General features: G+C 51.2%; 1 protein-coding gene across 1 annotated transcript in view; it reads right to left on the reverse strand.

The window, feature by feature from the left end:
- Positions 1–6,467, reverse strand: part of RBP3 (retinol binding protein 3) — a 9,565-nt gene extending 3,098 nt beyond the window's left edge. Inside the window, exons 1-2 of the mRNA XM_034987114.1 lie at positions 3,012–6,467; positions 523–713 (exon numbers count right to left, since the gene is read on the reverse strand). Of these exons, the coding sequence (XP_034843005.1) occupies positions 523–713; positions 3,012–6,059 (3,239 nt within the window). The 5' untranslated portion in view covers positions 6,060–6,467. The remainder of the gene's footprint in view (positions 1–522; positions 714–3,011) is intronic.
- Positions 6,468–14,883: the final 8,416 nt, after the last annotated feature.

Consider the following 14,883-nt stretch of genomic DNA (forward strand, 5'->3'; position numbering starts at 1 on the left):
CTTCCTTCCTTCCTTCCTTCCTTCCTTCCTTCCTTCCTTCCTTCCTTCCTTCCTTTCTTTCTTTCTTTCTTCTTTCTTTCTTTCTTTCTTTTTTTAAAATTTTATTTAAATTCAATTAGCCAACCAACATATGGGACTCTGGCTTTCTAATTCTCATGACCGGAGTGGTCATGGGCTGATTTTGTATGACATGAGATTGATTGATGGTCAGAATCACCTGGGATGATGCCTTTCGAGTACACAGATGACAAGGCCTCACCCCTGGAGCTCTGGATTCAGTAGGGTGCCCTGGAATCTGTTCTTAATGTCTCCCTTTCCCCCTCTCTCTCCACTGAATCCAATGACCAGGCAAGTTTGGGAGCCAAGGAGTAGCCCAGTGATTCTCAGCCTGGAATAAACATTGGGATCATCTGATGAGCTTAAAAAGACCACCAGTGCGGGGGTTCCCTGCAGCCGACCAAGCCAGAACCCCCAGGGCCAGAGACCTCTGCCTGCCCCTCCCCTCCTCCCTGGACCACTGACCTCATGTCGATGATCATGGCATCTGTGTGCACAATCTTCTTCCAGACATGCTCCACCAGCAGCTCTGACACCTGGGTGAGCAGCTCACAGTCCCCAAACATGTCAAACCTCAGGTAGCCAAGGTTGTCCTCAAACACATTAGTATGAAAGGAGAACTTGATCAGGTCCTCAAAGACTTCAGGGGAAGGGATCTGAAAGATGAGGGGGGGGGGTCCAGCTCAGTGTCTGCAAAGGAGCAGATTAGCAGATTTTACAGCTCAGGAAAGTGGTCACCGTAGTTTTCCTTTATACATGAATGATACTGAGGGATGGAAGTGGACTAACTTTTCTGAAGGAGGTAGTAGGTGCCAGGAGCTTTTCCGGTGGAGCATCTAGGAGGTTATGTGGGTGGTGGGCCTAGGATGTGGACCCAAGGTTGGTAAGATGTGGTTGGCAGACTCCTTACAGAGAACACTCATGTGTGCAAACCCCACACCATGGGCCATGGGGTCCAGAGCTACAAGGCCCAGGTGTGCTCTCCACTCTGATTCCTGCCCCCCTCCCCTCACCGACAGCACCTGACACTTTCTGATGTCTCTGAGTTCATCTTCCTTTCCTTCCCTCGGCACGGAGGGAAGGTATTAGCTAGCTACTGGGCCCCTAAGTCTTCAGCGGGGGTTTGGCCTTCTGCTGGGCACATTGCAGCCCTTACCATCACCCTCAGGGCACCCTGTAGCATCCCTCCTCCTTTCAGTGAGGAAACTGAAGCACGGAGTGAACACAGTCACACAGTAAGTGGTGGAGCCAGAAGCTGAATCCACATGTGACTGCAAATTCATGAACCCTGGCTACACTAGAAAGGAGTGATTTGGAATCTGGTAGCCCTGTGAGCCCAGCACAGTGCCACATATGAGGCTCCCCCAACATGCCTTGTGCCTCCTCTTCTCTCTTCAAGACTGCTAGAAGGACACAGGCTCTGTGGGCTGGAATGAGAACAAGCAGTGTGCCGGGGGTTAACTGGGACACCCGGCCTCCAGGGCCTGCTCTGCCCTCAGTCACAAGCTCTTTGGCCATTGGCCACTCTCCTCTGCACCCCTCTGGGCTTCTGTTTATTTTTTTGTAAAACGGGGATGGCTATTCTGCAGTAGATGCTTCTCGCGCCCTTAGCCCTCCTCTGACTCTGGCTGCCGCCGGCCTTGGCTGCCAGGGCCTGCCTCCAGCACACCCCATGTCTTTCCACCCTCTCCTTCAGGACCTTCTCCAAGCTGCCTCAGAGTCTGAGAGAGTTTATGTCCACAGGGGGACCTTCAGTCAATGAAGGACAGGAGCTGCCCGGTCCCATCTGCAGATGGACAGCTCCGGGAGGCATTCCCCTCACTTGTTAGGTTCCCACTGGAATCTTCAGAAGCAACAGCTTCAACAGTGCACCCACCTGTCCCCACCTGTCCACTTCCCTCCTTCCCACTCTCTCTGCTCCTGCACTCCTGCTTCAGAGACCGCCTCCCCCATGAACTGCCTGCATCCAAGACCTGCTTTCCAGGGAACCCGAGACAAATGCTGCCCTGCCTCCTCAAGACTGCAGTGAAATAATGGATGATAAACCACGTGGAGAGATGTTGTAAATGCTGCCTTTTGATGAGGCTCCTAGCTGATGGGAGTGCTTGGTGAACCCTTGGCTTATCTGGGCCACGGGTCTGGAGAACTTTCTTCTCAACCACCCAGCAGCAGAGCTCCTCAACCTTGATTTACCTTTTCAGTGTTTCCCCAAACGTCACTGCTGGCTTCAGATAAACTGACCACAGTCGCCTTGTGCAGAATTTCCCATCCAGCTGGCCCTCGGTTCAGAACACGCCCACTGAGTGAGCGCCTTCCGGCCGCAGTAGAACTACAATGACATGCGTGGTGGGAGGGGAGGAGAAGGCAGGGGGGCCTCACCACTGCCGTGGTCCTCTGGGCTGTGCGAGGCACCCCTGCCCACACCCCTGCCCGTGTCCGGGCTCCATGCTTTAGCTCTGAGGCAACTGTGAGGTCGAGACCTCTGCCTGCTTCTCTCCCCCTGCCCCCCAACTCATTCACACAAACTGCAGCCCCCCCCGCCCCCGCCACCAGGCGGGCAGGTGGTGAGAAGGAACACAAACCCCATGTTGCCAGAGGAGGAGACCATCGTGACTTCTCGTGACCTGACCTTTTCCTCACCACTGACTATAAGAAGCGCTGCAAACATTTGCCTTCCGCCCCTGCCAAGAGTGAAACTCCTTCTCTACCAGGGCTTTTCAAACTGCGTTCCTGTGGGTACCACTATTCAACAGAGGTGCTCAGGGACCTCATGGACGTGAGAAGGGGAAGGGATGACAGGAGGAGAGGAAGGAAAAATGTGACTAGTGAGAACTTGAACACAGAACCAAGTCTGGAGGCCATTGTCTTGCACCACGCACAGAGCCCGGGGTGTGCAGACAAGCGGTCGGCTCATTCCTGGGACTGTGCTAGGCTAAGCATCCCTTATATCTCACCTGCATGGGCACAATCCCGGGAATGCGGTCCTTGGCATCCTCAGGGATATGGGCTGTCTTCAGGTGTGGGTCTCCGGACAGCATCTGCAGATCAGCCCCCAGCATCTCAGCCAGGGCCCCTTCTGAGGTCACCCTGGAATAGCGGCTCTGCAGACCGCTCAGCTTGGCAGCCATCTTGGCCCCCAGTTCTGGAGAGGCATAGTTATCGGCTACCAGTTTCCCGGTTGTCTGCAGCACGGTGGACACCTTGGCACGCAGGGCCACTATGTCCCGGGCTGTGGAGAGGGCCTCACTCATGGGCACGGCGATGTCCGGCTCCACCCCAGCCAGGTCCCAGACCTCGCCTGTGCTGGCACTCAGGGCCATCTGCGTGGGCATGGAGGCATATAAGGGGCTGCTGCCCACCTGGTAGATGCCCACAGAGAGTGCCCCTCCAGCTGTGGGCTCCCCAATGACTGTGGCCCGCTGCAGGTCCTGCATGGTGTGGGCAAAAGCCTCCGCTGCCGACCCGCTGATGTGGCTCGTCAGGATGTAGAGGTCCTTGTGGGGGCCATAGCGCTGACCGGCCACCTGCGGCAGGGTCCACACCTCCGTGACCCTCGAGGTGGCCCTGTCAAAGACAGAGTAGAGGTGCTGGCGGGGCTCTGCCTCAAAGAAGTAGGAGCAGAGCAGTGGCACGGCAGTGGAGTAGCTGCCGGGGTTGTACCTCAGGTCGACGACCAGCGCGGCTGTGTCCACCAGCCCCTGCCACACCAGCTGCACCAACTGTGGCCCGATGGCCTTCACCGTCTCCAGCTCAGCCATGGCGTCGAAGCGCAGGTAACCCAGTCGGCCAGGGAGCACTTCTGTTTTAAACAGGGCTTCAATGAGGTAGGAGACCTCCTCTGGGGACGGGACAGCAGGGGGTGGCGGGGGCACCTCCTCAGCCACCATCTCACCAGGGCTGTGGAACACCAGCAGACGGTGGTCCCCAGACATCTCCTGCAGGTCGGCCGTGAGCTGGGAGGCCAGTGACTCCAGGTCCACGGCTGTGCGGTAGGCCCCCTGGGCCAGCTTGGCTCTCAGCAGGGCACTGGTCTGCCCGACGACCTCTGGCTGTGCGTAGTGCGCCTCCACCAGGTGCCCTGTGCCCTCCACCAAGGCCTCCAGGCTGCGGTGGAACTCCAGCACCTCTTGGGCCTTGTCCAGGGCCTCCTCGGCCAGCACGATGGCATCGGGCACCACGCCACCCCCCAGCCAGCACTCGCCGTGGTTGTCGATGAAGGTGAGCACGGGCACCGTGAGCACCAGGTCCCCCTCGGGCATCTCTAGCAGGGGCACCGTGCGGGTGTGCAGCAGGCTGCCCGCGGTGATCTCGCCCACCAGCGTGGCCCAGCCCAGCGACTGCATGAGGAAGGCCAGCTCCTCGGCGGCGGTGGCAGTGCGGTGGCTGGTGAGCAGGTACACCCCGCGCTGGGTGGGGTAGCATTGGCCCAGCAGCTCCATGCGGCTGAAGTGCTCCTGTGTGACGTTGGTACGGCGGTCATAGGTGGTGAAGAGGCGCACGGAGCCAGTGTCGGGGCCCTGGAAGTAAGAGAGTAGCAGGGGCACAGCAGAGGATGGCCCCCCGGGGTTCTGGCGCAGGTCCATGATGAGGTGCTCCGTGTCCTGCAGGGGCTCCCACACCTGCTGCACGATGTATGGGCTCAGCACCTCCAGCACCGAGGCGTCGGCAAAGCTGTCAAAGCGGAGGTAGCCCACGTTGCCCGGCAGCACGGACACCTGGAACATAGAGTCCACCAGGGCCCGCCGGACAGCCTCATCCTCGGCCACTGTGGGGACCACCTCCGGAGGGTCAGCGTCTCCGACCTCAGGCCCAGAAAGGGTTTCCTTGGGCCTGACGGCCCGCACCAGGAGCCTGGGGTCCTCAGACGCAGTCTGTAGACCAGTGTTGAGCTTCGTGACCAAGTCCTCCTCGGAGACCACCGCAGAGAAGTCCATGTTGGCCAGGTGGTGCAGCAGGGTGGGCACGCGGTCCACCAGCGTGTAGTAGGCCTGCAGCGCCTCCTGCAGGCGCTGCACGACTCCTGGCAGGGCCCGGCGCAGAGTGAGGATGGCCAGGGCTTTCTCGAGCGCCTGCTCTGCTGGTGTCCCCACACAGGGCAGCACCCCGCTGCCCTCCCATGTCTGGCTGCCTCCTCCCAGGGGCCCTAGGGACCTGGACACAGGCACAGTGAGGAAGAAGTCGGACTGGCCAATCCGCAGCTTCTGGAGGTCCAGGGCACCCCCCACAGTCCGCTCACCCACCACGATGGCCCTGCGCATCTGTTTGAGGATGTAAGTGATGTCCTCAGCCACGCCCCCCGTGTGGCCGCTGGTGAGGACCACCACATCCTTGTCGGCACTGTACCTTTCTCCTAGGACCTGGGGCAGGGTCCAGATCTCAGTGGTTGTATTGGAGGGGCGGTTGTAGATGGTATCCACGTGCAGGACTGTGTTCCCTGGGTGTAGGTAGGAGATGACGTAGGGGATGCCGGAAATATGGCCCCCAGTGCAGTGCCGGAGGTCCAGCACCAAGGCAGAGGTGCCCATGAGCTCCCTCCAGACGCTGGTCACCAGGAAGCCCCCCAGCTTGCTCACCACCTCCTGGCCTGGGATGTCGTCCATACGCAGGTAGCCCACATTGCCCTCCAGAACCTCGTGGCGGATGCCCTTCTGCAACCGGGCAAGCTGTTCCTCTTGTGTGAGGTTGGTGAGTGCTGGGGCTTGCCGGGGAGCCTCAAGGGTGCTGGGCTCATATGAGATGACCAGGCGAGGGTCGTTCAAGGAGCTCTGCACCCCCGTGGTCAGCACATGGGCCAGAGTCTGAGGGTCTGAGATGGCGAGGATCTTACGACTCTTGATGGCCTGCTCGATGGCTTCCTGCATCCCCATCAGGTTCTCTGGGAAGCAGTAGTTATCCAGAAGGACCTTGGCCATGTCTAGCACCAGGCTTGGCTGGAACAAGTGCGTGGGGCCGGCCAGGCCACAGATCAGCACGGACAAGATCAGGGCCCATTCTTTCGTCATGGGGATCCAGCAGGAGAGCTGGCTCCTGCACAAAAAATCCCTTGACTGTGCGTCAGGCACTGCCCTGTGTGGTGGCTGCCTTCCTCCCTCGTCCTTCTCAGCGGGCGGACAGAAGGTCTGGGGCTAAACTCGGGAGTTGGGGTGCGGCTTCTAGCTCCAATAAGCCTTTAATCCTGTCTAATTCAAGCGCATCAGCCCTGGGGACTGGGGAGCAGGGGCCGAAGTGGTTTGACCCAGAAGGTACGTTGGATCTCGTCTTGCTGTGCCACCTCTGCGTGTAGTAATCTGAGTAACTACCGTTCACTTTGAGTTCCTGCCACACGCCAGGCACTGCGCCGCATGCTTCACCAGGTGACAGTTTTCACCAGAACCTAACAAAATAAGAGCTATTAACCTGCGGTCAGCAGCATTTCCCCACCACACCGAGTGACCCACAGTCTCTGGAATTAGGCAGAACTCACTGGAGGCCTGGCTCTGTGACTCTCTACTCTGTGGCCTTAGGGAAGTATCTTACTTATTGTGTCGATTAAGTAAGAAACTATGCGTAAAGCATCTCATGGTTTCAGGCAAGGAGGGAGCATTCCATTACTGATAAGTTCTCCGTGGTGGAAATGATCTCTGCTGTACGGCTGAAGAAATAGAGCTCAGTATCTCACCGCAGCCCATCATCTTAGCTGAGAGGCAAGGGGTCACTGAGAAGAAGTCTTGCGGGGGGGGCTGCAGTCAGCTCCGACGGTGCAGAGGCTGAGGCTGAGGCCGCTATCCACTTCAGGGCTGGAAGTTGATTTTTATGTCTTGCTAATGCATCCAGGGAATTGGTGAGGGCCCCCCAACACCTTTCAAACAGTAAGAATACAGTGTCTGGACCTCAATGCGGTGTGTGGTGAGTGGGCGTGGTGTCCACCTTCCAGACACCACGGGATCGGTGATTCCAGGTCAGATGAGGTTGTCTCTGCGACCTAATAAGTGTCCATGCTCCTGGCTAAAGAAGACCCTTGCTGGTTGAGGGCTCGGGCCGTGGCCCGCCGTTTGCAGGGAGAACCCAGTTGTAGAACTTGAGTCTCTGGGGTCCCAGACCTCACAGGCATCCAGGTCATTTCCCCACCTGCACAGAGCACACAGGCCTGTCTCAGGTGAACGCTCCTACGTATGGAAGTGCCATGCTTGCAGCTGACTTGCCACAGATCTCCAAGGAGCCTAGAGTCTAGAACCCCTGCTTTGTCTCCGCATCTCTCTGGGGGTGGGCACTTCCCATATTTAACAGACAAACACGGCTCAGAGTGCACACAGCCAGGGAGAGCACTGGGAGAGCGGCCCGCCTCCCCTCTCCTCGCTTGGCCCCGTTCGCGCCGCACACACCCGTCGGGTCATGCAAGCAGTAGGCAGGTTCACACGTGTGCCTCAGCAGGCAGCTGCCGGAGCTATTCCCGGGGACAGGGGGCCTTTCTCGGCACCCTCGAGAACCACAATCCGCTCTCTGGAAATCATTATCTGAGGATGTTTACCAAGGGGTTTATGAAGGCCAAAGAGGTCAATTAGCTAAAACAAACATATTTTTAGCTCATTAGGATTTGTTTAATGCCCAAGTGACATATGGTCACATCACTCCACTGTTTGCAGCCAATGAGGTGAGCCCGATTTATTATAACAATAAGGCCTCCTTAGTCCCCACTGGGAAGTCTGGGCCTTCCGCTCTGCCTCTACTTGGGGAATCACATGTCAGAGTATGCCATCCTGGGCCTCTGAGGGCACTTCTCTGTCCTTGCTTGAGCTCAGGCAAAGCCTCCGGACCCGGAAGAGGAGAGGATAATGACGACCAGGGAAAAGTCCTTCTCTGGGGAAAGCGCTTCTCCTGGACTCTTCCTGAAATGCAGTTACAGGATGGGGTGCCTGGAGCCATTGTTGGGCCCCGATTTGTGGGGATGGATGGCCCAGAGCCTCGCAGAAGATGTGGAAAACAGAATGTGGGTCCATCGCAAGTCACCAGGCAGGCGGAGTTAGTGTCTACAAGGAGACATGATGGGTCCTCCTGTGGGTGTGGCCCGAGGCCAGTGGGAGAAAGTTCTGTCCCCAGAGTTCGTCTTTCCCTCAATGTTCTTTATGGACATTTTCAAGCAGTACAGCAAATATCCATGTCCTTAGATTTTAACATTGACATTTTCTTACCCTTTCTTTATCTCACCTCTGTCTCTCTGACTCTTTCTCTAAACCTTAAGCCAGCATATTTTTTGGATGCATTTCAAAGCAAGTTGAATCCTGTCTTTATTTTATTTTAATCCTTTTTCTTTTTACTTTTTACTTTTTTTCTTTTTACTTTTTTTAAAAGTAAGAGTAAAACATACTCATTTTTTCAAGTTAAATAATTCATAAATGTGTGAACAATCTTTTTCCAAAGCCATTCCAATCCAGCCAATAATAATGTGTATTAGACATACATAAACAATGTTTAATGTGTGGCTGTCCTCACTTTTCTCTGGGTTCATACACGAATGCACATATGTAGGACATGTATTGTCTATTCATCTATGGACGCCCATCCATCCTTCCATCCATCTATTTATTATCATCTATGTACACATAGTGTCCATACTGTGTATACCTGGTAATTTGCCTTTTGTTTTACTTACTTAAACATATAGCAGAAACAATCCTCACTGTTGAAGCATATACATAAAGTTCATCCTTGTAATAGCTGCATTGTAGTCCTTGATAATTTACTGATCTGTTCTTCTAGTGAGAGATATTTTAAGTTATTTTTGTTTTTGTTTCTATAAACGATATCGTTAATAAATGTTCTCAAACATGTGTTCTATAGGACTAGTGCTTCTTGTTTCTGTAAATTCCTAAAACTGGACTCAGTTTTATCATATTTTCAGTAACTTTTAAATTATCTAATAAATATGTATTTTTTCTGTTTTTTTTTTAAACAACTTAATTGATGTATAACTGACATACATTGAACTGACCATATTTGAAGTGTACAATCTGGTTAGTTTTTTTTTTTATTGTTTTTTTTATTCTTATGTTAATCCCCATACATTACATCATTAGTTTTAGATGAAGTGTTCCATGATTCATTGTTTGTGCATAACACCCAGTGCTCCATGCAGAATGTGCCCTCCTCAATACCCACCACCAGGTTAACCCATCCTCCCACCCCTCTCCCCTCTAGAACCCTCAGTTTGTTTTTCAGAGTCCATCATCTCTCATGGTTCGTCTCCCCGTCCGATTTCCCCCGCTTCATTCTTCCCCTCCCGCTACCTTCTTCTTCTTCTTCTTCTTTTTTTTTCGTAACATATATTGCATTATTTGTTTCAGAGGTACAGATCTGGTTAGTTTTGACATGTGTATTCACCTATGGAACGATCACCCAGATCAAGATAATGTATATTGCCCTCACCCTCAAATTTTTCTCATGCCTCATTGTTATCCAACCCCCGCCTACATCTCCATCTCCAAGCAGACGCTGATCTGCCTTCTGTCACCACTGTGGATTCATTCTCATTTTCCAGAATTTTAAATGGAATTATACCACATGTACTGGTTTTTTTCTTCCTGTCTTCCTTTATTCAGCATAATGATTTTGAGACATACCTATGTTGTTGAGTGCACTGTTAGTTTATTTATTTCATAGCTGAGTAGTATTCCATGGTATAGATCTACCACAATCTATTATCCACTCACGGGTTGATGGACCTGCAGCTTGCTTCCATATATAACGGTTACAAATGCAGCTGCAGCGAATGTTTAAGTATAGGTCTCTGCATGGATATATGGTTTTATTTTCACTAGGACAGGAATGCATGTTTACATTTTAAGAAATAACCTGTTTTCCAAAATATAAATTTATACCAGCAACATATGAGACTTCAATTCCTCCACACCAGTGCCAACAATTGGTGTGTATGGTCAGACTTTAATCTTAGCCATTCTAATGGATATAGAGTGGCTTCTCATGATTTTAGTTGACATTTCCTTGATGACTAATGGTGTTGAGCATCTTTTAATATATTTGTGGGCTATTTGTATGTATTCCAAGATGAACTATCTGTTCAGACCTTCTGTGCATTCGTTGGGGCTGAGGGGGATGTCTAGGAGTGGAATTGCTGGGTCATGCGGTAATTCTCTGTTTAACTTTTTGAGGAATCTCCAAACTGTTTTCCCCTTGCAGTTGCACCATTTTGCATTCCTGCCACCACGTATGATGTTTTTGATTTCTCCACATCCTCATCAACACTCGTTATCATCTGGCTTTTTGATACTAGCCATACTAATGAGTGTGAAGTAGCTTTGATTTGCATTTCCCTAGTGACTAGCAATGCCAACTATTTTTTTATGTGCTTATTGGCCATTTGCAGTCCTCCCTAGTGAACTATCTCTTCAGGTTCTTTGCACCATTTTTAAATTAGGTCATTGGCCTCTTTATTATTGAGTTATAAGCATTTTCTGTATGTTCTAGGAAAAAGTCCCTTATCAGATACATGATTTGCAAATATTCCCTCCTATTCTGTGGGTTATCTTTTTTAACTCTTGGTTTCAGCTCAGGTCATGATCTCAGGGTCTTGAGATTGAGCCCCATGTCAGGCTCTGCACTGGGCATGGAACCTGCTTAAGAGGCTCTCTCTCCTTCTCCCTAGGCCCCTTCCTGCCTCCCTGCTCACATGTGCTCTCTCTCTCTCTCTTTTTTTAAATTTTGTTGATGACCAGTTTACCTAGTTTTTCTTTTGTTGCTCTTGATTTTGATGTCATACCTAAGAATCCTTTGCCAAACCCAAGGTCATGAAGACTTATCTTTATATTTTCTTTAAGAGTTTTATAGTTTAACTCCTATATTTAGGTCTTTGATCCATTCTGAGTTAATCTTTATATATGATGTGAGGTAGGGGTACATTCATTCTTTTGCTTGTGAAAATCCAGGAGTCCCAGCACTTTCTCATTTGATCTTCAGTAGTGAACCCAAGGAACAAGATACAGAGTTGATAGATAGATAGATAGATAGATAGATAGATAGATAGATAGATAATAAAGGTGATTTATTTTTAGGAAATTGGCTGGCTCACACAATTGTGTGGGATCACAAGTCTGGAATTTGTAGTGCCAGCCCCAGCAGGCTGGAAACTCAGGCATGATTTCTATGTTGCAGTCTTGAGGCAGACTTTCTTTTTCCTCAGGAAACCTCAGTCTTTCCTCTTAAAGCCTTCAACTCATTGGATGAGGCCTATTCACATTATAGAGGATAATCTTCTTTACCTTAAGTCAACTGATAGTAAATGTTAATCACATTCACTAATACCTCCACAGCAACATCTAAACTAGTGTTTGACCAAACAACTTGCACCAAGCTTTCTTGACATAAAAATTAACCATCACAGGTAATATTGTTCCCATTTTATAGGTGAAGAAACTGAGTCCTGGAGAGGTCAGAATTCTCCTCCAAGGGCACAGTAAGTAGCCAAGTGAAAACTTGAACTGAAAATTAGCTCCCAAAAGGCATTCAGTCCTCACATCCACACGAAGACTTTCTGTTTGTTCTGAGAACAGTCTAGGCTCAGAGAACGCTTGAGTATTCCGCAAACAGGTTTCAGAAAAAAAATAGTTTCATTGACCACAAATTCATGCTGCAAATGACTTGAATTTCTCTAAAACATAAATTCCTCAACCCATTGTCCCTGAATTTTTAGCCCCCACACTGCCTTATGTCTCATTAAACGTGAAGTTAGACACAGACTTTCTCAGCCCACTTTCTCCAGATGTCCAGAATGGCTTGGACTCACTCCTCCATCTGCTCTGCCATGGCCTCCAAGAACTGTGCTTGGGTTAGCACAGCCTCCCCTCTTTGGTGATCCTGTGAGAGTTTGCTTCATCATCTTCTATCCTCAGCTTTTAATAATGTACTGTGCTGTCCTCTTTCTGTAGGACTCGACAATTCTGGGGTTTGGCCCAGAGCATGAGCTAGGCTAACTAGTGAGGATGGCCCATCTCTGCTGGGCATTGTGGGTGTATGTGTGTGTACATGGATATGCACGTGTGCGCACATGGATATGTGCGTACATTTGTGTGCTCACATTTGTGTGCATTTCAGATCACACTGTGTTTTTGAGCCCATACTCCCTGCTTAGGAGCATACTCAGCCCTGCAACCTGACTGCATGGCCTGGGAACAAGCAGGAAGCAAGTCCACACAAATCTAGTCCACAAGGCCACCAGGGCAGGGCCACACACGGTATTGGTTTTCTGTGTCCTGTCACAAATGACCACAAACTGCGTGGCTTAAAACAAACAAAAGTTACTCCCTCTCAGTTGTGGAGGCCAGAAGTCTGAGATAAAAGTGTTGAGAGGGCCGCATTCCCTCTGGGGCCTCTAGGGGACAATGTGTCCTTCACCTTTTCCAGCATCTGGGGGCTGCACCATTCCAATCTCTATCTCTGTAGTCACATGGCCTCCTCTTCTTTTGTCAATCCTCTTCCTTATCTCATTAGGATACACATGATTGCATTTAGGGCCCACCTGGATAATGCAGAGTATGGTCCTCCTTTCAAAATCCTTCATCACATCTTCTGCCACTAAAGTGACAGTCACTCTTCGTGCCATATGAGGCTACACTCAGGTTCTGGGGATTAGGTCGTGGCCATGTTTTGGGGTCCATACCCACCACAGGGCTGAGCTAGGCTTGAGATCCTGTTAAATGATGCCAACAGCCCTTATGCCCTGTGTCCTCTGGGTCCGGACAAGGTGTCTCACTGAAGTCTTGGGTCTGTCTAAAGGACCCCTCTGCCTTCCATCCTCTATCGGCCCCGGCTGCTGCAGTCTCCTGGGTGATGCCACTTGCCTCCTCCAAATCCCCCGTCTTTTTACATTTAATTTAAATCTCCCCAAACAAATGATGCTTACTGTAAAACAAAGAGAGAGGGAAAGACAGAAATGGTCAGAGGCAGAACATGGGAAGTGAAGAATTCAAAAGCAACTCACATTCTGCCTTAATGGCAGCACAGTTAACAAGAATGAGGGTCGTTGTTGCCTGCAGCTGGAGGGTAATTTTGCAGATCTGATGAGCAAATTCATAGTCTGAAGAAAGAATGCTTGATGGATCTTCATGGAGACTGACTACCAGTGTTATGACCGTGCATTCCCTGGGTGGTCTGGCAGAACGAGAAACTTCTAACGTGGGAACCCCCTCGGGGGACTGGAAGCTGGCTCTTCTGCCTGTGTCTGCAATTTCAGACCAACAGATTTTTTTCCAGTGTAGCCAACATGCTGTGCATAATCCATCCTGCATCTTAGGAGGGCCCCAGGACTGCCCCTGGACAGACTGTGTAGCGTAGTAACTCTCACAGGCCCTTCCCCTCTGGGATCCTGGGTTGGTGGGTGGCCCTGGGGCCCCACCCTCAGGGCCAGCAATGCTGTGGCTGCTGGACATATGTTTGGCATTTAGCTGGTAAGTTGGGACATATGCTTGTTTCAGTTTATTCTCTGCTTCCCGCTATTTGTATGGCATGTATCTGTCAGTAGTTCCCCATGTAGAACGCTGTTCCCTGATGCTAGTTCACAATTTCCAAGAGAGGAGGTCGTGGTCAAATATGTTGTTAGAGTCTTGCCATGTCTTTTCAATACCTCTTCAAGGGAACAAGCTGTGGAAGGTTATCCTGCCGTTGTGTGTGTGTGTGTGAGACAGCTTCTCCCAGTGGCACTGAGACACCACCCTGCTCAGTCCTGGGTTCCTGTCAGAGCCCCCCCACCCCCAACCCACATGCCAGCCCCCTGAGCTGCTGCCTGGCCGGAGCCTTGTCCAGCAAAGGAAGGAGAGTCCAGCATTGACATGGAAGACCCTAAAGGCTCTGGGAGGTGGGGCCCAGCACTGCCTCCAGAATGTGAGCGTGACACTGGAGTCCTGCGACGGCCACAGAGCTCACACACTCACCGTCCCGGTCTGCAGACCCAGGAATGCTCTCTGGCTTCCACGGGGAGGTCTCACTTCGGACGTTGTATTTGAACCACCCTAAACCAACACTCTCAACTCTGGTTTATTTACTGCCTTTCTTGTTCCTATTTATGTATCTTTTTAAAAAAATCACAGAAGGAAAAAAAGACCTTTATGGATAAAGCAAGATGTCCTTTGGATACTCCTCACCTTCCTGCTATTTGCCATATGTCCTCCTCGCCCTTTTATAAACTACTTCCGTGTGTGTCTGCATGTCCCTCGGTGGGTTTTTGTTGACATAACTAGTATCACCCTGCACATCTCACTCTGCAGCTTGCTCTTTTCCACTGCATGGTATTTTTGATATCTAGCCATCCCGGCGCACATCAACCAGTTGGCTTTTTAATTGCCCTACCTCATTTCACCATATGCGTGTGCCATCCCTTTGTCGATGATTCCCCACTGATGGATATTTGTTCTGTTGCAGGTCAGGTTCCCGGAGAAACAGAATGAGCAGGAGGCACACGGGTAGGAGCTGTGCCTGTCAGGGAGGGGAGGATGTTGGACTGGACAGAGAGACAAGTTGAATGTGATACAGCTGTCATGGGGACCTCAGCCAACTTCGAGGGGCTCTGGAGTGGGGATGGCCCTTTAAGAATTACCCCAAAGTGGGGGTGCCTGGGTAGCTCAGCGGTTGAGTGTCCGACTCTTGATCTCAGCTCAAGTCTCGATCTCAAGGTTGTGAGTTCGAGCTCCACATTGGGCTCCATGCTGGGCGTGGAGCCTACTTAAAAAAATAAGAGTTACCGCAAATCGAAGCCAGGGGCCAGACCTTCATACCCCACACAATCAGTCATTGGATGAAGGCTGTCCGCGAGGAGGGAACATAATTATTCTGGGCGAGTTA

Source organism: Mirounga leonina, unplaced genomic scaffold (genome assembly GCF_011800145.1).
Source record: "Mirounga leonina isolate KUSES-001 unplaced genomic scaffold, KU_Mleo_1.0 Mir_114, whole genome shotgun sequence".
In the NCBI taxonomy this organism is placed as follows: Eukaryota; Metazoa; Chordata; class Mammalia; order Carnivora; family Phocidae; genus Mirounga; species Mirounga leonina.